This window comes from Lycorma delicatula, chromosome 13 (assembly GCF_047948215.1).
Source record: "Lycorma delicatula isolate Av1 chromosome 13, ASM4794821v1, whole genome shotgun sequence".
NCBI classification, from domain to species: domain Eukaryota; kingdom Metazoa; phylum Arthropoda; class Insecta; order Hemiptera; family Fulgoridae; genus Lycorma; species Lycorma delicatula.
The window spans coordinates 52790147-52817151 of record NC_134467.1 but is presented as its reverse complement, the minus strand read 5'-3'; the positions used below and the strand labels follow the sequence as shown (position 1 = coordinate 52817151).

The 27005-nt window shown below is 33.2% G+C and overlaps 1 protein-coding gene across 1 annotated transcript; it reads right to left on the bottom strand.

Moving 5' to 3' along the window:
* Nucleotides 1–1359: 1359 nt before the first annotated feature.
* Nucleotides 1360–25400, bottom strand: LOC142333722 (uncharacterized). The gene is made up of 6 exons (XM_075381165.1): nt 25260–25400; nt 16528–16973; nt 15369–15502; nt 12355–12552; nt 6691–6791; nt 1360–1931 (listed from the first exon to the last, which is right to left on the bottom strand). The coding sequence occupies exons 2-6, from the start codon at nt 16949–16951 to the stop codon at nt 1439–1441; spliced, it is 1350 nt and encodes a 449-aa protein (XP_075237280.1). The 5' UTR covers nt 16952–16973; nt 25260–25400; the 3' UTR covers nt 1360–1438.
* Between the last annotated feature and the right edge of the window lie 1605 nt (nt 25401–27005).

Genomic DNA, 27005 nt, shown 5'->3' with positions numbered 1-27005 from the left:
ATTTATGATTTGATTTTTTTTTGTAAAATATAATAAACCTTTTATTCTTGATTATAAGATACAACCAAATTTTAAAAAAAGCACAAATTAGAAAAAAAAAAACAATTAATATTAACAAAAATACACTGGTTACATAATTATAGCATACAAACAGTAATAACTGCAAATGAAAGAAGTTGCATTACTGAAAAAAGTACATTAAGTTTACTGGTAGTACCCTTACATTTCTTCATCTGAACTTAAAACAATAAATATAAACATAGTAATCTTCAATTAAAAAAATCTATTTAGAGAAAATTATATTAATGAATGAATACTTGAAACAAAATTATTCATAATATTTTTGTTAGAAAAAACAAAAAAACATCCAACTGGGCTCACAAATACAAAAAAAAAGAATAGAAAAGACTAACAAATGCTGTAGATAAGACTTTTGAATGAAATGTATACAAATTATTCACTCATCATCGCTAGAAATTTGTATATCATCATCAGTTTTACTAACATTATCATCATAATCACTAATATTATCATTGTCCAACATACCTTTAAATATTTCATCATTTTCCATCAATCTGAATTCAATTTCAGATATATCACTCGAATAAATAATAATCCTTGACTCGACATCAGATAAATTAAACGGAATTACTACACTACTATTACCATTAAATAAAACTGAATCTATAGAATTTCCACATTTATTAAAATTAGATTCAGATTTATTTATAACTTTATTGTTATTAGATTTAAGCGATACATTATAACTATCATTTGATGTAGACTGATGTATATTAATAATGTCGTCACATCTATACAGTTTTGATGAACTCTTTTTAACATTATCGTTCAACTTAAGAATTACATTCAATTCAGATGTAGTAATAATATCATTAGATTTAATTGAAACTAATGAATCTTTATTATAAACATTTTTTGTGGTTATCGGTACGGAATGATCAGGATTTAATGAACGAGAAATAAAAGAATTATTAAAAATTAATGCTTCCCCAGGTCTACGAATATTGCATTTGGATGAATTGAATGTTTCTGAAGCTTCAGAAATAAATTTTAAAGAATCGGGAATGCTGGATTTTTGTAATCTTAATACTTCAGAAGATTCAGAAACAACAGGATTATTTGAATTCAAAAATTGAGAATCTGTAGATTTTAATTTACCAGAAATTCTAGATTTGTGAAAAGTTAATGCTTCTGAAGATCCAGGCGTACTGGATTTAAATCTAGTTAAAATTTGAGAATCTACAGGTTTGTTTAAACTTAATACTTCTGAAGATCCAGAAACAAGCGATTCTGAAAAAGCAAGAGAACTGGAATCACAATTACTTGAAAGTAAACCAATATTTGCTGTAGACGTTCTAGGAGTATCAAATTTATTTAAATCTAATTTTTCTGAAGATTTAGAATCATCCAATATATATCAGTCTAACGGTTTTGATGATCTGTTACCTAAAGGATTACAGCTTTCACCGAACTGACAAGCTTTTGATACTGAAGAATCGGTTTCGATGCTTACACCATATTCATTTACATTAAAATCTATTTCAATTGAATTACTATCTAAAAATTTTACAGATTTTTTTTTACAGTTACTGTTACTTTTTAAGAAACTGTTATGCTTTAATATAGGTCTAATAGTAAATTGATTTTCATTATTGTTTGATTTCAGTAATCTATGATGAACAGGTGTAACAATATTTTCAGAAATTTTAACCAGAGAGTGATCATTATTCTGATTATTTCCTGTTGTTCTTTTGTCATATGTATCCATTAAAGTAGTAGAAGTAGTTTTATTATTATTGTTGAATGTTAACGTGTGCAGTTTGCTTTTACTGTCTGTCTCGCTTGCAGTATCTGTTGTTGACGATACTATTGATGAACTGGATAAATTTATACATTCCTTTAATTTTTCCCTAAAAAATAAAAACATTAAAATAATAAAACAAATATATCTAAGAATTAAAAAGGAATTTTTTTAAATACCACACGGGCTAAAGTCAGTCGCCCAATTACAATAAAAAAAAAACAATTTTAGATTATTACATGTTAAATGAACATTGCAGTGTTGTTTTGTTTTTATGCATTCCCGGGAGTATTTAACCATTTAATTCCACATTTTTCTAACAATTTTTTGTCTTTACTGATGAAATCAGCACAGTTTTGTGGAGGAAAGGTGAAATCTTTGGTGATTCCCAGAAAAAAAACAAAAGGCATCAAATCAAATGAACACAGTGAACGTTAGATTGTTCTTCAGGTTCCTACCTGTTCAGGAAAAGTTTGATCAAGGTAATCTCGAAGAGCAAGCATAATAAGGAGGTGAACTGTTGATGAGCTAGACTAAAAGTTTAGTTACTTTAGAGAAAGAAGGGCACAAGGAGAACAGTAAAAAGGGTAGAGGAAGACAAAAAATAGAATAAATGTAGAACAGAATAGAGAGCGCAGGATGAGTAGATACATTGAGCTTAAAACATTAGTATAGTAACAGAGAATAGCATCAAAAAATTAAATAACTGTTGACCGATGACAAAAAAAATTTTGTTTCTAATATTTTAATTAACACGATAATACAATTCAACCAAAAAACTTATATCTGACGTTGTAAGTATCATTTTAAATATTTAAATAATTTCTAAATTAAAATATCTGACTGACTGATACCAATTACATATTGAAAATAAAATAACCAGTTTCATAAAAAATTAAAACAGAATTTAAATTCTTTCTTAGTTAACCCAGGTTTTAGTTAAAAAGTTCATACGTTCTGAAAAATACATACTTTTAGCATAATCATTTAAGTTTTTAATTGTGAAAAATAATTTATACTGCTATAAAAAATTTCCAAAAAATATACACTTTTAAATATTAATATATACTATAAAGAGTTTTTTTTGTTCGAGATAAACAAAAAAACTACCCGATCTATCACCACTAAATTATTTTTAACCATTTTTCTTGGCATAACTGAGAAGGTGTATTTAAACACGACTAAAAATAAAATAATTAGAAGATTTATACCGGGTAACCTGACCAGCCAATGTTGCATTACTGAGTGGATTTGAAATTTAAACGTGCTGCCATCTGTTGCTGCTTTTATAATAGTATCATCTTCATAATCTGTCTGAAAGTTAATCGAGTTGGAAATTCTTTTGTACTTATATATATAAAATCTCTCCAAAATGTCCAAACTTTTACTATTATTACTTAAATTGATTTTTTTCATTTCCACTATTTCCAAATTTGTCTCAATTATCAGATACAGAATGTTTATTATTAATAAGGCGGTCAGCAACATTAGATATAAAACCAATTTACCATTTTTATAATTTCTGTGTTCTAAAAATCTAGTTTTTATAAGACCTATTAGTTTTACCTATATATATATATATATATAAAACTAGATTTTTAGAACACAGAAATTATATATATATATATTATATAATTTGTGTGGTCACAATCATTGCATTTTATTTTGTAAATTCCACATGAATTATATAAGTCAGTGTGATTGTTATTTATTAAACATTTTATTATATGATTTTTGTCTTGTATGCCGGTTTAAATTTACTTTTATCATAAATATTAGTTATATTTTCAACTACATTATCAGTATATAAATATTTAAAATATACGCTGTCAATTTTTTGTGTAACATTTATAGGTATAAGAGTTGCGGTATTAATTTTTGAAATTTGTTTTTTTGTATATATTATCAATTAAAGAAACATTATAACCATTATGTTTAGCAATTTGTTCTGTAATATCTATTTCTTTGTTTAATTTACTTCTATTTTTATTATATTGTGTGTAATTAATTGCGCTATTAACCATGTGTGCATATGGACTAATTTTGTGTGACCACGGATAATTTGAATTTCTGTGTATTGTGGTTTTATTGGTTGTAGGTTTCCTATATACTGACATTATAAATTTATTATTTTTGTTAATTTTGGTACCAACATCTAGAAAATTTATTTCTCTATTAATGTCAATTCCAAAAGAAAATTTCGAACTATTATAATATGAATTCATTTTATTCAAAATTATTAAAGATTATATATATATTTTTATATTTTATAGCTTATTTATATATATATATATATATATATATATATATATATATATATATATATATATATATATATATATATATATGTACATGTGTGTATGTGCGCATGTGTGTGTGTGTGTGTGTGTGTGTGTGTGTGTGTGTGTGTGTGTGTGTGTGTGTGTGTGTGTGTGTGTGTGTGTGTGTATGTGTTGTAGTGGAGGTTTGCAGGTTGAAGCAAAAACCTTAATTAATTGTGAACTGTCAGTGCCTATCAGTGTGTGTGCTAAGTTTGATTGATTATGAACATCTAAAAACCAGTTTCTAGATTTTTTAGAGCATCAAGGGTTAAAACTGATTTTTGAATTTTTTTTGAAACCCTGTTATTTTTTTACATTTCTCTGTAAGAAGTGAAGAAGTGAACCTAATTTTGGTGGTGTAATCTTCATTTCAATAAACCGATTTCTAGATTTTTGAAATTCGATCTTGAAAGGGGATGAAGAAAGGTAAAAATATTTTTGAACAATGATTGTAAATTTTCCTGATCTAGACTACAGTGAAAGAGATATTCGATAGACTTGGGCTGAAAATACTCTTCAGATAAAAAATATTTAAAAACCATTTTTAAGTTTTTTAATTCAGAGTTTTTTAAGGGGTGCGAAGGTATACGGTGCTGTGGCTCAACCACCACAGCCACTGCCATCATTACTGTATGTGTGACTGGCTTCAGTTACCTGACTAATAAACATAAAATAAAAAGATTGACTGCTACAGGAAACACAGATAACCATATGGCGCTACAGGCCGTGGTACGAGACTATTTGTCTAACCGTACGGCCCTGTTTAAAGATGCGCACCTAGTTGTGGAAAAATCCGTCACCAGGGGAAGCCCGCAGGGTTCCTTTCTCGGCCCCCTGCTGTGGAACCTGGTGTTCGATGGATTTCTGGGGTTGACATTCCCAGAAGGAGTCACGGCCCAGGCTTTCGCCGATGACTGTCTCCTTTTAGTTCATGGAAATTCACGACCACAGCTAGAAAGTAGAGCGCAGGCGGCCTTGTCAACCGCCGAAGGCTGGATGGACATACAAAATTTAAAGATTTCTGTGCCCAAGACGAAGTTTATGCTTCTAAAGGGCGCAGACAAATTATCATGCAGTCGAAACCCCCACATTAAGTATAAAGGCTGTGTAATCAGCCGAGTAAGGGTTCATAAGAACCTAGGTGTTTTGTTTGATGATAAGTTGCTTTTTAGCAACCACATTAAACAAGTTGCGGCGGACGCTGTCTCTGTGATGCACAAACTTAGAAGGATTACTCGGAAAGACTACGGGCTTTCTGGTCGCCAAATGTACTTAGTGTACCGAGGTGTCTTCGAGAGTATGATCGCATACGCGGCGCCGGTTTGGGCGCATAGGTTGGACAGAAATAGAGCACTGCTTCTAAATTTAAGGAGTGCCCAGCGCAGAGCTTTAATTGTATGCACTGGTGTTTTTAAAACAACCTCCTATGAGGCTACTACCGTATTGCGAAAGGCTCTCCCAATCGATTTAGTGGTGAAAGTTCGAGCAGCCATGTGGAAGTTGCGAAGAGGTCGGGAAACCGAGGTATTTGGGATACGGTTTCGGGTCGGGCTAGAACCGGAACGGAACGGTGATCACAATGCACCGGGTCTAAATTTCGAACAGTTGCCCATTTCCCGCCTGCGGAAGAGGCTTTGGGGCCTCACAATGGAGGCATGGCAGCATGAATGGTACACCACGTCTAAGGGAAGATCTCTGTATACATTTATACAGGATCTGGGGGGATGGTATGCCTCAAGTTCATTTTTAAGGGCGGCGGGTGCCCAAGTGCTCACCAACCACGTGAATTTGATGCAATATCTGTTCAGGTTTCGCCTAGCGGCTGATGAGTTGTGCGTCTGTGGGAAGGTCCAGTCGAACGAACACCTAATGTTCGACTGCCCTGCTCTTGGGGGGGCCAGAGACCGGGCCACCCTGGAACTTAGAGGTCAGGGGGAAAACTGGCCGCTCATAAACGGCGAGTCAATGTGGTGTGAGTCGCATTGTCGGACCGTGTGGGAGTTCCTCGATGAGGTTGCGATGTTCAACCGTCATCGGTAGTTTAAGTTTAATTTTAATGGGGATTTATTGATTCCTGTGGCGTGTCGGTGAAAACCTTCCTGGAAATAATGGCTGCCATCAGCCGATAAGCTCCAAGCACTTTAATGGTGGACAGGTACTAGCTGGCAAACAGCGACCGAGGCGTGACGGTTTAAATTGCCGTCTTTTTATTAAAGTAACTTATTTTTGTTTTTAATTGTAACAAGGGGTGCGCCTCCCCGATTTAGTTTTAATGTGACAAGTGAGCGGTAGGGACACATAGGCGGGTGCTGTACGGCGCCCAGCTTAACCGCTCACGCAAGATAGGAGCTCACTAGGAGCATTTAGGATAACGAGGTCGCTAATCTGTTTAGAGGCACAGTAGCCGTTTTTGGCACGGTACATTTGGTCTATGCTCTAGGGCGACCGAATGAGGTGGTGGCGGGAGAAATGCCAGTTAACCAACCATATGGCGCAGGTGAAGCTGTGACGGGGAGTAGTAAATTTACATTTTAATATTTAACTTACATTTCTTCCTTTTGCTTTTCATCACATACGTTCATTTGGTTTTTATAATCTTCCAGAAGTTTGCTGGCAGTGTTACATACATCTAACACTAAATGGTAATCCTGTTAAGGAAGAAAAAAAAAAATTATGTAAATATTTTAATCGGTCAAAATAAATAAGCACATACAACTAAAGAAACAAGGTGCATCTTATAGTAGTTTTTGCATTGATTTCAAAATTGAATGGAGGACAGGGTTTTTTAGTAACATGAACTTAAAGAAATTAAACAGCCTATTTTGATATTATCTTACTTAATATCTGCTTTTCTTTAGTTTTCTCCTGAAGTCAGCCTCTGGAATGCTCTTTTTCAGTTTCCAGGAACAACCAGCAATCATATTCAGGTTCCATTTTCCCTAGTAGCATGTTTCCATTATTCAGTATATCCTGGTGAAAGCGGTTTATCGTGCTCATCACTCACAACACTGCGGTCAGGTGAAAAAAAGTCCAAATGTGAATTTAACTGATATATTTATAGTTTTATTATTTATAGTTTTCCAGAAGTTAACTCACCAATTCTTCATAGTTCTCAGCCTTCTTTTTTCCTAAAAATGATTTAACAATATTTTGAAACGATACCCATCATTCTGCTTTATCAGATTCACTCAAACTCCTCTCAAAATTCAAATTCTTCATTAGCTTACCTAGGTTGTCTGAAAAGTTTTGAGTCTAACATAAAAAGATGCATTTTAAGGTCAAATATAGTTTTATTTTTGAACAAAGTCTCCTTTCAAGTCTAAACACTTTTTCCACCGATGCTCTAACCTCTTTAACCTTCCAAATAGTAGCTGGCATCTTTCTCTGCAAAATAGGCGTTTACATATGCGATAACCTGTTCGTCCGATGAAAATATCTTTTCTCAAAGTGAAACTTTAAGGTTAGGGAACAAGAAAAAGTCACTTGGGGCCAGATCTGGTGAATACAGTGAGCGGTCAACCAATTCAAAGTGCAATTCATGAATTTTAGCCATAATGACCGTTGAAGTGTGAGCAGCCGCATTGCCCTGATGGAAAAGCACTTTCTTCTTCTTCAAATGTGGTCTTTTTTGCAATTTCTGCCTTCAGCTTGTCAAGAAATGATGCCTAATACTGTCCTGTTATTGTTTAACTTTTTGAAGATAATGGATAAACAAAATTCCGTTAATAACCCAAAAAACAATCGCAATCACCTTCCCGGCTGATGGAACAGTTTTCACATTTTTCAGAGCAGGTTCACCCTTTGCAGTCCACTGTTTTGACTGTTCTTTCGTCTCAGGAGTGTAGTGGTGGATCCATGTTTCATCTACAGTTATGAATCGACGCAAAAAATCTTTTTGCTTAAACTGCTGCAGCAGGGCCTTGAAAATATTCAATCGAATGCATTTTTGGTCCAAAGTGAGCAAACACGGCACCCAATGCGCAGATAGCTTACGCATATCCAATTCTTCAGTTAATATATGACTAACACGTTGTTTCGATATGCCCATAGCTTCTGCTATCTCTATAACCGTAATTCATCAATCGTTCAGTACCATTTGGTGAACTCTTTTGATGATATCGGTGGTAGTTGCAGTTTTTGGCCGTCCTGAACGTTTATCATCAACCAAGCTGGTAGGACCATGTTTAAATTCAGCCCAATGATGGGACAGAGTCCTCGTAAACAACATCCAACTTGGTTTTAATTTACATAGACGTATTGCCTTCCGCATGCAGGTACTTAATTACAGCACGATGTTCTATTCTTTTCCATTTTCACAAAAACAGTCACAATGACTTACTCAAACGATTATCAAACAACAACTGAGCAACCAAAATGGCTGAAATTTTAGCGAGTACCTTTCAATGCATGCATGAATACATTCCCTAACTTTTGTTGACGAGCGCTGCCATTTTCATGTTGAAGCTAAAAACTTTTCAAACAACCCTCGTACCTATCTGAGCTTAGCTATTTGCTTACTTATCTGAGTTTCTAGGCTGATCCTAGGAACCCTGTTATTAAATTATAAGAAACCTTGGTCGTTATGTTTCACTGCTTTCATAAAATTAATCGAACAAAGTTTTACATACGATAGGGAAAAATACACATCTTTTGGATTCACAAAATATTTTCTGTTTGGCTGTGTGTGCTTCTCCCTTTGGCCACTATTTTTTAACGAAAAGCTTTTCCTGTCTGTACTGTAAAAACAACTTACTGTCTGTAAAAACAACAGAACTTAGTATAATCTAAAACTCGGTTTCGATACTTTTCATTCTGTATCGTTGTCAGTAATATTTCATATAATCATGTCTCCTTTATCTGTACCGATAAGCAAAGGAAATTGATGGTTTCTTATTTCCATTGTGAAAGACAGCTTTGAAACTTGTTTTAAAGGAATCTATAAACAATCTCATCCGTAGGATTGTAATGCTCTCCTAGTAAATGCAGCAAAGAATTTACATCGTTTCAGTGCACTATATCATAAGAACCAGTGCTGGAGTTCTCCCTAATACAGAAAAAACATAATTCACTCCCGCTTTCATGAAGGTACCAGAATTTTAACCTTAAAGCCAGTAACTCGGACTTATACCTTACCGGTTAAACAAATCTTTTTGAAATGTTTCATAAACGTTTCTTCATTCAAGACAAATTAAGATCATGACGTTCCGTTCGAATAATTTTGTGAGGTTCAGTACTCTTACGTTGGAAATCTGGACCCTCTTTTTCTTTTTTATTGCTTTATAAATCGCTACAAACTTCTTTATCGTTAACATTTTCTTCTGAACTCCATGTTTTTGGAACATGTAACAACTCATCGTGTGGAGTAGGTCCTACGGCTGAAGAAAGCCTTGAATATGCAACAATTTCTTGAAATTACTCGTGAGTACCTTTGGTTTTTGTGAAAGCAAAAAGTCTGTCAAGCGGTCCTTATGCTCTCTGTACCTTAGGAACAGCAAAAACATATGTCATATCTTCTCAGTTAGCCTACTTAATAAAATTGAATAAAAATTAAAGCCAATCTCCACGGTGGAGTGGTAGCATCTCAGTCTTACATACAGACTCCCGGGTTTGAATCCCGGTTTGTAATAGCGCTGCAAAATACCATTTCTGTACCCCACGCACAAGCTTTAAGCTTATTTGCATATGTGAGGCCATCCAAAACTTGTCCTGATCTCCTAATTTACACAAAAAATACAGTTCATATGATTTTTTAACCGAAGGAATAATACCTCTTTTGAGACCTAAAAGTTACATCGCCACACGCAAACAAAAAATTGTTACAATCATTTATACAACTGCAAAGCATTTTTATATAAATTACTAATGATACACAAAATATATGAATGTATGTAGCACAACAAAAACAATACATGTCTGCATATTGTTTTAAAATGTTGTTATTCAATAACAAGTAACAGTGACTGAAATGACTGTATAGATTGCGATGACATTAATAAGGCTATTAATGTATTAATAGCTTATGTATTATTAAAGCTATTAGCTAAATGTATTAATTTATTTTCCTAGAAGGAATGAGTCATAGTAGAGTCAGAGGAAAGAGTCAATATCTATATTATTCTAAGATGTAATATCAGTCACCCCGATCATCCTCCAAATCATTCCACCCTGAATCATTTATAAATTATCTTCAGACATTCATATTTTATTATTAAAAAAAACATCAACTCAATCTTAACAGAGTGTAAAGCCTTAATAGAGAAAATAAATCATTTATCGGTTTTTATCTTTTACAAATGGCAATTACAAAGAAATGAAGTCCTTAAGATAGATTTTGAGTTCATATTTGGATTCAGCCATCAAAAAAATAATAAGAATAGGCCAAAATTACTTATGGAACAAAATTCTTCTAGAGAGTGTTATAAATAAAATTAATTAAATTTAAAATTATATAGCTGCTTCAACTATAAAATAATCAGCAACAGATTCTGTTTTAATCTAATTTTATACATAGAAATTTGCCAGGAATCAGTGCTTCCTGATAAATTGATTCCACAGTGTAGCAGCAAACCTCCATTGATCCCTGTGATGGAGTGGTGTTGTATCTAATTTTTATCCAGGAAGTTTTTGGGGTTGGATTCCAGTCAATATATATATATATATTTGAAGAAAGTATATACAAATCTTCATCAATTTTATCTTCAGCAGTTTTTGTTTAGCCTTGATTATGAATAACTCATGACATGTTTTATATATATATATCGTGTTTCATTTTAATCACCCCAGGTGATTTTCTTGTAAACTATGTGTCAATACAAAAAATGACCTAAACAAAAGTTACTCAAATTGAAGAAGAGACCTCATGGCAACCTTGAATTTGACCTTGACCGTTATTTCAAGGTTAGCACATTTTTTTCAAATGAAATGACCTATTTTTGCACCCCAGAAAATGTTACATTGAAATAAGCGGTCACACATATGATCCTGGACCTTTTCTGAAGGTCATACGACTAACCATCATAGATAGTTTTGCACGTTTTTGGGGGTCGTACAATATTACAAACCGTTTATCTCGCAAACTACGGGAAAAAGCATAAAAATGATTTTACACTATCGTATAACACTAACTCTAACTCTGACGGTTAGAGGATTTGTAAACTGTTGAGGCGAGAGAGAATATTAGGAGAGGAGAGAGATTACGGTGCAATCTTGCAGAAATAATCCGAGAAGGCCGTCTGGGATTTGGGGATGGGCTAATATATCAGAACATAATTAACAACAAATACGTTGACGTTAAAAAATTAGCGCACAACAGATAGTTTCAAACAGGCCAACCGGCTATTGAAAAAATCTATTGATAATGATCATTTTAATGACCGAAACGGCTACCGATCTTAGATTAATTTATTATATTTACAAACGGCTACTCGTTTCTTGTTTGCTAAAAAAGTGAACGCTAATGAATACTCGTAGTTATCTATCGTGATTAACTATAGGTTAAAACGCTACCAACACCTGTTATATAAAATTTCAGTCGTCAGAAGACGGTAAAGCAAATAGCGAGGATGAACCTTGCAGCGGTCGACCGGTTACTACGGCCGATGAGATTGTAAAAATCGATTCAAAATGGCCGTCACAACACACAAAACACCTTAGGAAATGTGTAGTCGTGTTCGTTGAATTTCAGAGCCGATAATTTTGCGGTATTAAAATAAGCGGCCGCTAACATCGTGTGAGACCGCTGAAGGTCTTGCGAAGTTGAAATTTGTACCTCTCTAGTCAACGTATTTGGCACTTCTTTTCACGATTAAAGAGGGATATTAAAGGTAATCATTTTACCGTACAATCGGGTCGAGGATCGAGAAAACTCTGCCGGCATTAACTTTTTGTAACGAATAAATACTCTTGTGCCGTGTCTGTTTCATTTGACCGTCTCTCGATATTTAATTTCTAAACCGTTAATCGTTATAAATTATTCGCTTTCAAATTACACGTAAACCGATCTCCCTAAGGAACTTTCAAATATAACCTTCTTCTTCGGTCGAGTTATTGCAGCGCTGAATTTTAAGAAGGTATTTCTAACGAACGAATTTAAATGTAATTCAAAATCAGGCGTTTATAGTTTTTAATCGTTTTAAAATATTTTCGTTTTGTCGCGCTATTTGTTCGACGACTTATAAGAAATAATATACTAAAAATACAATGGAAACTTACATTTATCGAATATATACCGTTACACTGATTTCCTTCGTTTATGTTTTTTAAAATATTCAAATATTTTAAATGCTCTTTTCTAATTAAACTTATTATTACTTCTACTTGTATTCTTTCCATAATCCGTTGACCGTTTATCCAATAAATATACATTTCACGCATCGCCATCAACCTCTTATTTGACTTCTTAATTTCGGACTGGAAAAGTAAAAAAAAAAAACAAGAAATAATAAAATAGAATTAACTTAATATTAAAATCATTCATTTTAGGTAATGTCTGTGTGTGAAGGTCGATTTTTTTATTAAATATGAATTTTAAGGAAAACTATATAGATGAAACAACAGGTAAAAAAGCGTAAGACCCTTGCAAAGGGCAAACTTACGATCGACTGATTTAAAAGCCGTCGTGCAAACTAAACGATCGGGGAAAAGTTTCTTCGTATTTTAATACAAAAATTGTTATTTTCTATTTTAAATGAAGTTTATCAAACGCAATTCGTATCGTTTTGATCAAACCCTTTTTTCCATTCTTGAGGTAAAATCGTAATCCCGTCGCGTAGAACTTACGTTTTTCTTATCAAAAAAACAGACGAAACCGTTTCAAATTATCAATTGTGATCGCTTTATCTTAATCGTTCGGTATTATCTTCCCACAGCGGTTACAATTGATAGTTTGTTAGGCGGTAACAGTACACAGCGGACAATTCATTTACACACACCCATCGCTTTTTTGACATCGATCGTGGTTGTTCCACCGTTTATGGAGCTTCACCTCGCTTTGACGTGGCATTTCTCGCGTAATGTTCATCGAGCCTTTTTCATCGCTATTAATGAGCCGTTTCATAAGCGATGTTTTAACGACGATTCGTAGATGTAAATTTGAACCGCTAAGTTTTTCTTCGTTAATTCACGCGGCACCGGAACGATGAGTTTTTTAATCCGGCCTTTTTCAAACCGGTTTATAACCGTTTTACGATCAATATTTAGTTTGTTACCGATATCGTGACTGCTGAGTCTCTTTGTTCAAGTTTTTCCACGATTTTATTCATCGGCCGATCACAGCGAGGTGCATCATCGGCGACAAAATTTCCCGATTGAAAACGCTTAAACTAGGTCATTTCGATAAACGTCAAAAAATTTTGAATACCCTGAGTCGCATTCTGCCCTTTTGTAATAAAATTTCAAAACGCAGCGAATTTCTTCTTTATTTTCACTCGTCTTCGAGACGTAATAATTTTTAATTAAAAAAAAAATAGTATAATCGTAACCCTTCTAAAAATAATCGACCGTATTCGTATTCATCCTTCAAAATCACCCCGGTGTTATCGGATTCGATTAATATTATCAAAGTTACGCGATCCTAAAGCTATCTATCGGGAGAATACAAAGGAACTTTTCCCCGTCCCCGGCACGCCGGGTTAAGTAGGAATTACTATGTATAAACAAAATCTTATAAATATATTCGTATTTTATACAGGTCAAATACAAATACGTCTATTTTAATTTGTCGGCTGCAGTACCGGTTACAAACCTTACAGTGAAGTATCCTACTCTTCTCTCCACTCTCTTCTGTGCGGTACAGGTACTAGCTAGTCCGTTAAGAAAAAGTAAAATTTACCATCGCTTTGACGGATACCGGATGTATAGGATCGGTACGGTCCGAGTCTGAACAAGATAAACGTTTTTACAGCTCGTAACACCGCTAACTAATACAAATAATACTACCGGTGACCGACAGGCGACATTACAAGAGGTAAAATCTTACAAGATACGGCAGGAAACACGGGTCAGACAACAGCGACTTGTAATCTACGAAAATTATCCGCGTAAAAAAATAGTTAGGAATTTTTGGCAGTATGTTGTTAACAGTTACCGTCGCATTACCGTACGATAGCTTTCACGTGTACCGTAACCGGGGAACAACTGACACAGTAACTGCGATGTAACCGTCCGACTGTTTATTCAAAAAAATCTTCTACAATTGTTTTACGAGCGGTTCGATTAATAAAATATTCAATCTTATAACTTCGCTATTATCATGCGAGCGGAAAAATTTTGAAGCGCTCCATTCGCTATAAAACTTCCGGTCGACCTGAATTTAACTTTCTTTTTTTTCCTCTTTAGCCTCCGGTAATTCCGGTTCAGATAATACTTCAGAGGACGAATGAGGATGATATGTACTAGTGTAAATGAAGCGGTCTTGTACGGTCTCGGTTCGACCGTTCCAAAGACGTACGGTTAATTGAAACCCGGCCGCCAGAGAACACCGGTATCCACGATCTGGTATTGAAATCCGCGTAAAAATAACCGACTTACTGGGACTTGAACCCTGGAACGCTAGACTTCCAAATCGGCCGGTTTGGGAAGACGCGTTCACCGCTAGACCGACCCGGTGGGTCGACCTAAATCTAACTATACAGAAGAAACTACCGATCGACAGTTCAACGCTGCCCCTTGAAGTCTAAGTACACTCGGCGACATCGGCTAGTCTCTGTATCTTACCGAATCGTACTCGGTGTCGGTCTCATCGTTTTCTGCGCCTTTATAAAGTAAATAAAACATAAGAATAAAAACCGCGACGTTTAAACTATCAAAACGACCGCGAGATTCATCGACGGATTAACATCTCGGCTGCGGTACCGTAAGATGTGCTATTCTCCCCTCGATTTTCTTCCGGAAAGAAGGTGCTTTTTTACGCCGTACTAAATAACTCTAAAGTTTAAATTTTGACGTTAGAAGGATCGGCACCGCACCGTTTGAAAATACAACCTTAGAAGAGGGGTAGCTTACAGGATACAGGTATCTTGTAACGTACCGGTGGATAAGCGAATACTGCAACTGTAATGCGCGATAAAAGATACTATTACAGGCGATAAAAAAATACCGGATGCGGTGAAGATGCGGACGAATGACGATGTGAAATTAGTCTTCTGCTCTTTCTGTAAAAATTTACACGACACACATATTCATATTCATCTTCTTTACGTTAAAAATGCCACAAATAAAACCATTACTTGTTTAATATTAAGCGTACGTCCATCGCTTGCTTTCACTTGCGTCACGTTTGAGCCGGGCCTTGAATACGGTTTTTCTTTGCTGATCTTTATCGACTTCAGAGACCTGATGGCGAAGTTCATATCGTTTATTTCTGTAAATAAATTAACAAAAAATAAAGTAAATTAACTAAATGAAACACGGTTTTTGTTACCGCATATAAAATAATTACACAAGCGGGTGCAAGATCGATCGATTATTTGTTTCTAATATTTTATTACTTAAAGCGCAGGTTCTTACCGAAAAATGAGAAAAGTACGAGGTTAATCGCCAAACAGAAACCGCACCGAGCGTTTCCGATTTTTAAACGCGGCTCGGTTCATCTTCCTTACGTCCTTTCGTTTTCAAAATTTTGTTCCACGAGGCATTAAAAGTACGGCGGGGTCAAAAGGTTTCAATGAATATAGGTCGCTGTCGTACAGAGGATTATAAAAATTACTCTTAAATGCTGTTAACATTTTTTTTTAAGAAATAAAATCGGCCAAAACACGAATTACGTAATAAAATATCGTTTTAAAACAAAAGTTGTACGCTTTCATAATTTATTAATACCTAGAAGGGTAACGCGCACAACAAATTACTTTTTTTTGTTTTCATAAAATCGGGAGTTATTGATTTGTTCATTTACCGAGGTTAATTTTTACGCTTCAGCTTATTTTTTATTTTTTTGGAAACGCCAACAGATTTAAATTAAAGATGCGGGAATTTAAAAAAAATAGCGAAAAAATCGGTAACGGCAAAATCCAAAAATACAAACAAAAAGGAAAAAATAAGAAAAAGTTAAATAATTATCGATTCGGGGCAATTTAAAAGAATATTTCAAAAAGAGCAGTTATTATGACGCCGATTCTTAAACCAAATCACCTCTGATGGATGAATACGCACGATTGAATAAACAAACATCGATTGCGATACAAAAGTATGGCGTATGGCGTTTCACGCTTACATTATGTTTTATAACATCTGTAAATATTAAACGAAACTTACTTTTACAAACAGGCTTTTTGGAGTTCATTAAATTACCTATATTTCTTCTTTTTTTTAAGAAATAAATAGGCGCAGTTAGTACATACTTTAGTGTATACGGATAAAAACACTTACCTTCATCGTTCTGATTACCTGAACTACCCGCATTAAATGAACTACATTCCATAACGGTATCGCAAATCTCGTTTTCAGGAATTTCACTTATATTTGATACGCCGTGATTATCGCTTCCAAATTTAAGATCGATCGAAGCGGTAGATGATGCGAGCGACGAATCCGATGCGAATTTCGGCAAAGAAGGTTTACTATTTTCGTTAAATAAATGAGGATGTTGAAAATAATCGAAATTATTTATTTTAGTTTTATCATTATAGCGATCGGTTTCTTCGTAATCAAAAAACGTCTCGTCCGATGAATTTTCATCGATATTATCTCGAGTATTATCTTTGGCGATATTAATCTGTTCCATTTCAAAATACGTACGATCAGAATCGCCACAAACGCTCGACTGTTTATCGGAAATATAATTGTTGTCGTTCGAAGGAATTTTGTCCATCTTAAATATCTTGCTCGTAAATCTGTAACGAATCAAAAATTAATAAAATTAGCAAAGCGTATATCAATTCGGTTTTAACGATACTGTGCTTTCATTACAGATAATTTCCTCGGTTTCAAGATTTCCTACATGACAACGTAGAACGTCTTCGATGAAAAAAGGTTCTTTTGTCAGACGGTTTCTTAACTACAGCGTGAAGAAAACAAGAAAAAGCAAACGGGAGCTAGCGTTTAATATTTTTCAATCGATACAAGTAAGATGAATTTCTTAATTGTAGCGAACGCTCAACAGTAAAGACAGGACCCTGCTCTGTCGGTAGCTTGGCATTTCTTAACGATTATCTGAGAGATGGGACAGTGAAGGAGCACTCATTGACTTTTTGTCAATTCGCATGACGATTGAGATTCAATCGTTTATTAAAGACTGCAACTGATAACGCTGCATAGCAGCGACCTGAGTCTGTTCCGTACTACATGTATACTTAAATTGCGGCTAGGTCAGGCCCGGCAAGCCAGTAGCAGTAATTGCATTTGCCTATACACAGACAACCAGACCCGGCAGTAGACGGAAAACCTGTTGGAGAAATATATATATATGTCATGGGAATTGTATGAGGATGACGCCTGTAATAATATTTTAGTTTGTTTATAGGTGAAAAATTGCCTTTGAATATTCGGTACGGAGAATATGAGCGATTACAGACAAATTTCAACAGTAAGGAAACGATCCAAATTTTGATAATACTTCATAGTATCCTGGGATCCCTTCTATTCACACAGCAGCAGTATCCTGGTGAGTAGACCGCCTTTGTCACCGACCGTCCCTTGATCCTGTCTTAACCGTTATCGCATATTACCAAAACCTGAAAAGCCAGCGATTTGAAGTTTCTGGAACGATCGGCCTACACGACTTAACATCGTAAATCGTAAGGGAATATGTATTCACAGGAGGAAAATACCGGCGATCTGTACTCTAAGAGCGGTCAGAGTTAAGATGGACTTCTTCCCGATAGAGGGAAAAGAGGGTGCAACTTCTCTCTTGAACCTTCCCCGCTTAGAGGATCTCCGATCGATCAAGCGACATCTTTCAGGAAGTTTTCAAGAGTAAAGAATTTCCAGCAAATCCTAAGCGGATAAACAATGACAGGCGGCATATAAGGCCCATCGCTCGTTAAAATTAAACCGATGCTTATAGAGATAACAGAAAATGCGAGTACAGGGTATCAAATACTTTATTTAGATCAGAACATATAATTATACGTCAGTAGATACGTCGCTTCGTGAATAACAAAAAGAAATTTTCCAATATCTGTCGGATATCAAGTAAATCTGTGCGAAAAACTCGATCAAAGTGATAACGCAAAATAAAAAAAAATTATCGTGTTTATTATTAAATAAAAATAACAACAGGATATTAGTAAAGCGCGTACAGGAAGATATCGAATAAATAATACCGGTACGGAAAAAAATTAAAATTTTGAAGGAGTAAACTGAAAATTATCTGAATATGTTTTTAAGCCTCTGAAGCCCGACTAACAACACGTATTTTCAACCGTTATTTTGGTAAAAAATCCATTTACAATATATTGTTAGCCTCTATACTAGCTGTGAATTTCAATTCGTAAATATTTTTTATTTCGATTAATAAAATGAACGGTAATAAAAATCACCGGGGAGATGTCTGTTAGTTACTTCTAATTTCTGAAATTCAGAATAACGTTCAAAAGATTTCTTAAAATTCCAATATGTAATTATCGTACAAGTCTAATAAATTGAGTTCGCAAAAAATTACTTAAAGAAAAGGAAAAACGTGTCGGGTTTGTAGCGATAAAGAAATTAGGAAACTGTCTAGAACTGTACGGGTAATGTCAATGAAAGACGCGTGGCATTTGTTAATAAAAACTTAGAAATCTTGTTCTAACAGGAGTATATTATGTACAAGTATAATGCAGTTTCACTACAAAAAGATGTACATTAATATGTTGTTGCTTACACTATTAACCGGTCTTTTTTACAAGGCGGTAATAAAACGAGAAGCTCCGATCAGAAAAATGCTTATTCCGAGAGTATTGAGTTTTTATGTTTTTGTGGGTTTTTATAGTCGTGTTATCTTTCAAGTGCCGTGTTTGTTTCTGTAAAAAAATTATTTGAATCTGTGAGAGTTTGTACAAGTTATAGGAAAAAAGTAAATTTTGCAAATCTTAACGTTAAGAAATCGATCGCCGCTGATTTTTTTTTTTAAACGTCAAACATTTCTTTACCGGAGATATTTGTTTGAAAATAAAAGTTTAGTTAACTAACGAATCTCGAATATACTCTAATTAGAATTGTTAGTTGGATATGTCATCGGCCTTCAATGGAGAAGGCGATGGGAAACCGCTTCACTCCTCAATCCCCTAACAAGGCTTGTTATTCCTAGAGAAGATTATGTTAATTTTAGGAATGAATGTTGCTAAAAACCGTGATTATTTATACGATTAAACATTGAATTGTAAAAAATCTGACGACACAAATAGAAAATTAAAGTAAAACATTTACTTACTTGAAATAAATTAAAATAAATAACCGATAAATTATTTTTTAATTTAAAAGTAATTATTAGAGTTTAGATAAGTACAATTTTTTGCATTATTTAAAAAAATCTTCACCAAAAAATAAGTTATGCGCTTCTGAACTAACCTTTGAGATTATTGTTTTATTCTATCGCTTTCTTTTTATAAGCGCAATTATAAAATGATTATTAATTTTAGAAAGCGTGCAAACTTCAAACGGCTATATATGCTTATCTAATTTGACAGATAAATTATCCTTTTTCATCGGCCACTCTTTTCTTTATTCTTTCCTTATCCTAAACAACAATTTTTTTTCTATTCCTAATGCGTACTTTGCAATCTGTTCACCTTGTGAACGATATGCGACCCGTGGCCTGATGAAATGAGGATGATATGTACGATAAGTAAAGGAGGAGTAATCTTGTATAGGCTCAGGCTGACTACTCCTGAGATGTGTAGTTAACTGAACCCCGACCGACAAAATATTCTGGTATGTACTGCCTTATATTCAATCTCATACAAAATTAACTTACCTTTATTTTACAGAGATTCGAACCTCAGAACCTTTGACTTTGAAAATCGGCTGTTAAACGGCTGATTTGTAACAACAATTTTACCGTTAGACCGATTCAGTGGATTCAAAACAATAGTACTTTGCAACTTTTACTCTTATTCTAAAAAAGATGTTTACAAGTACTTATTTTATAGAATTTTATACGTACTGTTTGTAAGTAGTATGTAATAAGTAATTTTTATCAGAATCTACTAATGATCATTTTAACGATCGAAATGGTCATTTAATTTTAGATTAAGTAAAATTTATTGTAAACTTCAGTTTTCTTTCTTTACAGTTTATTCGCATATCGATAAAAGAAATCCATAGATAAAAAACTTTAGGAAAAATCAATTACTTTACTTAAAGAATCGACAATTAATCAAAGCATATCAATGATATGTAGAAAACTTGAATACATCCCGTACTAATCGGAAGATTTAAATGAAATTAAATAAACGTACAAGAAAAACAGTTACGAAGAAGTAATTGATGGATAGCTAATAAAACATACTTTATACATGACCGATATTTAAATACAACATACTAGTGTAGAACATTATGTGAAATAATAAATATCTGAATCAGAGTCATTTTATTTTAATAAGTTGTCACCACGCTACTAATAATTTTAAAAATAAATACTTTTTTTTTATGTCCCGCTCAAGATGTTCTGTAATACTGTAAAAGTACTCCTGATGGAAAAAAATCATGATTTTTATACTGATCAGCGGTTACTTAAGTGCCCTTAATTAATTGCTTCACCAGTTGAAAACGAGTGGTAAAAAATGAGTGAAAACGCAATGCTATTCTTTTAGCAAAATCATATTTGCTTTAACTATTTTTTTGGCATCCTAATATATTTTGTTAACTTTTTGTGCCCGATCAAATACTATAATTTATTTTTTCAATGTATTTATTATGTATTCATTACTTTAAAAGGAATGAAAGAGGGGACCGACTTATAGAGTTTTGCACAAAGTATAATTTAGTAATTGCCAACACCCGATTTAAAAATCATAATTGAAGAATATACGCTTGGAAAAAGCCAGGCGATACTGCAAGGTATGAGATAGATTATATCACGGTTAAGCAAAGATTTAAAAATCAACTCGTTGACTGCAAAACTTACCCTGGAGCAGACATTGATAGCGACCGTAATTTGGTGAGAATGAAATGTAGATTGGGGTTTAAAAACCTGAAGAAAAGGTGTCAGATGAATCGGTGGAATTTAAAGAAGCTTGAGGAAGAGGAGGTAAAGAAGATTTTTGAGAAGGACATCGCAAGAGGTCTGAGTAAAAAAGATAAGGTAGAAAATGTAGAAGAAGAATGGGAGAATGTTAAAAAAGAAATTCTTAAATCAGCAGAAGCGAACTTAGGAGGAATAAAGAGAACCGGTAGAAAACCTTGGGTTTCAGACGATATATTGCAGCTGATGGATGAATGTAGAAAATATAAGAATGCTAGTGATGAAGAAAGTAAAAGGAACTATCAACAATTAAGAAATACTATATAAAGGACGTGCAAACTAGCGAAAGAAGAGTGGATTAAAGATCCATTCTTCTTTGAAGTGTTGAGAGAGAAATGAACATTGGTAAAATAGACTGAGCATACAGGAAAGTTAAGGAAAATTTTGGTGTACATAAATTAAAATCTAATAATGTGTTAAACAAAGACGGTACACCGATTTATAATACAAAAGGTAAGTGGATAGGTGGGTGGAATATATTGAAGAGTTATATGGAGGAAATGAATTAGAAAATGGTGTTATAGAGGAAGAAGAGGAAGTTGAAGAGGATGAAATGGGAGAAAAAATACTGAGATCTGAATTTAAGAGGGCATTAAAAGATTTAAATGGCAGAAAGGCTCCTGAAATAGACGGAATACCTGTAGAATTACTGCGCAGAGCAGGTGAGGAAGCGATTGATAGATTATACAAACTGGTGTGTAATATTTATGAAAAAGGGGAAGTTCTGTCAGACTTCAAAAAAAGTGTTATAGTCATGATACCAAAGAAAGCTGGGGCAGATAAATGTGATGAATACAGAACAATTAGTTTAACTAGCCATGCGTCAAAAATCTTAACTAGAATCCTATACAGAAGAATTGAGAGGAGTGTGGAAGAAGTGTTAGGAGAAAACAGATTTGGTTTCAGGAAATGTATAGGGACAAGGGAAGCAATTTTAGGCCTCAGATGAATAGTAGAAGAAATATTAAAGAAAAACAAACCGACATACTTGGAGTTTATAGACCTAGAAAAGGCATTCGATAACGTAGACTGGAATAAAATGTTCAGCATTTTAAAAAATTAGGGTTCAAATACAGAGATAGAAGAACAATTGCTAACATGTACAGGAACGAAACAGCAACAGTAATAATTGAAGAACATAAGAAAGAAGCCGTAATAAGAAAGGGAGTCCGACAAGGATGTTCCCTATCCCCGTTACTTTTTAATCTTTACATGGAACTAGCAGTTAATGATGTTAAAGAACAATTTAGATTCGGAGTAACAGCACAAGGTGAAAAGATAAAGATGCTACGATTTGCTGAAGATATAGTAATTCTAGCCGAGAGTAAAAAGGATTTAGAAGAAACAATGAACGGCATAGATGAAGTCCTACGCAAGAACTATCGCATGAAAATAAACAAGAACAAAACAAAAGTAATGAAATGTAGTAGAAATAACAAAGATGGACCACTGAATGTGAAAATAGGAGGAGAAAAGATTATGGAGGTAGAAGAATTTTGTTATTTGGGAAGTAGAATTACTAAAGAAGGACGAAGCAGGAGCAATATAAAATGCCGAATAGCACAAGCTAAACGAGCCTTCCGTAAGAAATATAATTTGTTTACATCAAAAATTAATTTAAATGTCAGGAAAAGATTTTTGAAAGTGTATGTTTGGAGTGTCGCTTTATATGGAAGTGAAACTTGGACGATCGGAGTATCTGAGAAGAAAAGATTAGAAGCTTTTGAAATGTGGTGCTGTAGGAGAATGTTAAAAATCAGATGGGTGGATAAAGTGACAAATAAAGAGGTATTGCGACAAATAGATGAAGAGAGAAGCATTTGGAAAAATATAGTTAAAAGAAGAGACAGACTTATCGGCCACATACTCAGGCATCCTGGAATAGTCACTTTAATACTTGAAGGACAGGTAGAAGGAAAAAATTATATAGGCAGACCATGTTTGGAATATGTAAAACAAATTGTTAGGGATGTAGGATGTAGGGGGTATACCGAAATGAAATGACTAGCACTAGATAGGTAATCTTGGAGAGCCGCATCAAAGCAATCAAATGACTGAAGACAAAAAAAAAAAATTCATTACTTTGTTGTTTTAGTCTAAATTTATTAATCATCTACAGTTCAGTATAAATTTGAATATTTACTTCATTTAACTGACAATGAGCCTACTCAGTATATAATTTATATTGTAATATTCATCATGTTTGTTAAATCGAAGAATATTTTTAATTTAAAAAATTTTAAATACATAACTTTTATAAAAAGATTACCAAACATTATTTTCAACTCTGTACTATAAGACTGTCAATATCTGTAGATAATATACTTCAAAATTGTGCGTACGCCTTTAAATACATTGCTTTCAGCATTTATATAAAAACTCTTATTCTAAAAAAGATGTTTAGAATAGAAGGAAAAACATAGAAGATAAAATTAAGTAATAGAATTAGTAAATTAAGAGCCTAATATAACAATGAAATAGAAAACAGATTTGAACATGAATAAATTAAACTGTTTTTTGTAAATGAAAATGTGAGCCTAATGCTGATGTTTTTCTTTTAACTAAAACTATGTATCAAATAATGTATACGTAGTGTAGAATACAGTTTGCAAGTAAAACAACAGTAAAGAAATGCGACACAAAGTAGGAATTAAATTACAGAGAATATTATAAAGAGCAGTTATTTTTATCTTATTTACGGGGTAAAATTCAAACAACTGATATAACAATTACATCAAAGCAGGTCAGTATGAACAAGGAGACATTTTAGGCTAAAAGGAAATTTGCAAGTATTAAATTATGTTTTACAATAAATAATTATCTCAATATTTATGAAAAGAGTTAATTTTATTGCAGTTAAATGTGTTTGTAAAAGAGTAATATACATTATGTAGGCTAATTAGTTCAAAATCATAAAAAAACCTGCAGCAAATTCCAACAATAAGAACTGGGTCTGTAAATCAAGTTTAGGTACTCACAATGCACAAATTCAATCGATAATTGAAGAAAGCAAGTAACATAAAACTTTAAGCATCAAAAAATTTTGATTAAGAAATTAAAAATCAAAGTACTGGTACGTAAAGAACAGCTCAAGATGAATGCTGTAACAAAAGATTTGAAACAATAAAGAAACTGATGAATATGTACTAATAGCTTTTTAAAAAGTTTTACAGATCGATACAGAATGAAAACAAAGAGATGTGTGTTACTGATAATAAAATGATACATTTTTTCTTTCAGATAGTTGAAATAAATAAAACAAGTGAATGTACAAATCAAATTATAATTACAGATTATTGAATTGGATATCATTTTACTGTTAAATTTAATTAAAAATTTCTGCTAAAACATAAAAATTTCTAAATCTGACAAATAACATTATACCACAAAAGTAAAACAAACATATTTGTAAATTTTAACTTTGGAAAAATAGATAAATAAATTTAAATAAGAGATATTAAATTTAAAATTTAATATTGTTGCCCCAACAAAACGGGTTAAAAGTGTATAAAGTATAATATGCAAAATTCATATAAATGATTCTCACAAACTATGAAGACTTAATGATACAAAACTACAGGCATTGTATAATAAAGATACAATACTTATAAGAGAAATAAAAATCCATCAGATAAAAATGATATAATAAATAATTACCAATCTTACCAGAACAATACCGTACTTAGGCTTTAAAAAGATGTATCAATCCTACTACAAGATAATACAGCCACTTGGAGTTCCGATTAGACCGTTGTGCTAATATTTTGTAATAATTCCTGAATAAAGTACGCTGATCCAAAAAACTGATATCGATATTTTACATCGAGCAGAAAAGAAGTGATCTTAGAAAAAATCAAGAAGTGTATGCGCTGAAGTAATTTTTATAAATATCAACTAGCATAAACAGTATTTACATTTTTTTAACAGAAAAATTAAATAATGTAAGTTAGGTTACCTTTATGAAATGCAATATGGTTTTATTAAAGATAAAACATATTTGTAATCAATCATATGTTTACCACCGCATTTAACAATTTACGTATATATTATATTTACGTATTTATGAAAATAAATGAATTTTTGCATATTATTATAGTCAGCACCAATATAAAAAATTTAATTTGTATTTTTATCGTAAACCAGTGATATTTATTTGCTATCGATTCGACAACAAAATTAATATCGCGTATCGATCTTATCGGTTCATAAAAGAAACGGTATGTTGTGCTATTATTTTTAAACGTTTGTAAACAAAATAGTATGTATCCCTTAATAACATTTGATAAAATCATGTAATATATTTTTAATCCAGTTAATTACCTGTCTCGTTTAAGTAAACTCATCAAGCAACAAAGGAAGTAATTTAATCGGATCGTCGATTGTTTTAGCAACGTTTTATAACAGTAAGTTTTAAAAAGCGTATTGTTAGGTTAATTGTTTTGTGGTTACATAATTAACGAAATAAGCAGTTACGATCGTTTTCAAATAACGTAACTTTATTTTGGATAAATTACTGTTAAAACCGACTAATTCTAATCGCTACATTCAGTTTTAAGCGATGATAATGATCGTACCTCTTAATCTTAGTGTTAAAATAAGAAAAAAATGTATTGAAAATTTTATAACGCATCGTGGAATTTTCAAGAAGCGTTTTGACAAAGTTACTTACTTTTATGATGTAAGTGTGTTATCTATATATTTCCATCATTTAGAGGTAAAATGTAGCTTTGGTTAAACGCGTACAAAATAAATTTCTACTGAGATTACATTCGAAATAATTTTGAGATTTATTGTAAATTTAAATTTGTTTCTCATAACGAGAAATTTTTTTTTGGTGTTTTATTAGATGACATTTGCCTTGGGATGATCAGATCGATTTCGTTTGTTATAAAATTAAATCAAACTGTATCCCTTCGAAGCATTTTAATAAAACGCTCGGTTTGTAATCATCATTAAATATAACGTTTTGCGTATCGCCAACCTCTGGTAGTAGAAGGTGAATAGAAGATGTTTAAGAGCGGTCAGCTTTCAGAAAGAGTACGGCTATGAGAGGCCACTCTTGCTTTATATCAGAGTAAAGTCTGATCCGGAGAAAGGATTTCATTAATGTAAAATGGAATAAAATGTTCAAAATTATAAGTAAAATCGTATTTACCTACAGGAAGGTAGGAGTTACTTTATTTTTACAAGAACTGAACGGCAGTTAATAAGAAAGAAGTAAAGGATGAAAAAAGGTGATCTGTTGAGATTCAGAAAGAATGACATTAGGTCGTCTATCACCGTCGGTAGAAGACAATAATCGAAGATATAATTTGAGACCGGAGTAACTTATCCGAGGAGAAGAAATAAAGGCGTATTATCAGCAAATAGAAATTTGACGGTACATTTGTTCGGGAAGAAATCAACAATTTAGAAGAAATAAACAGAGAATAGCGTCAAACCGGTCTATCGACTTAAGAGAAAATAAAGTACAACTACCGGAGACGATCGGTTATCGATTAAAAAAAAAATTAAGGTTAGGGTTTAACACCTCTTAATTTTGAGTTACAGTAACGTATCGCAGATAAAATAAAAAAATAATCCTTATAGTTTTCTCTCGAAAGGGTTCGGTGTAAGCGACCTTTTTCGTTACGCGGAACACATCCGATCGGAAGGAAAGTCCGTCCCGTAATTTAACCTGCGGTCCCTTTAATCCTGCGCC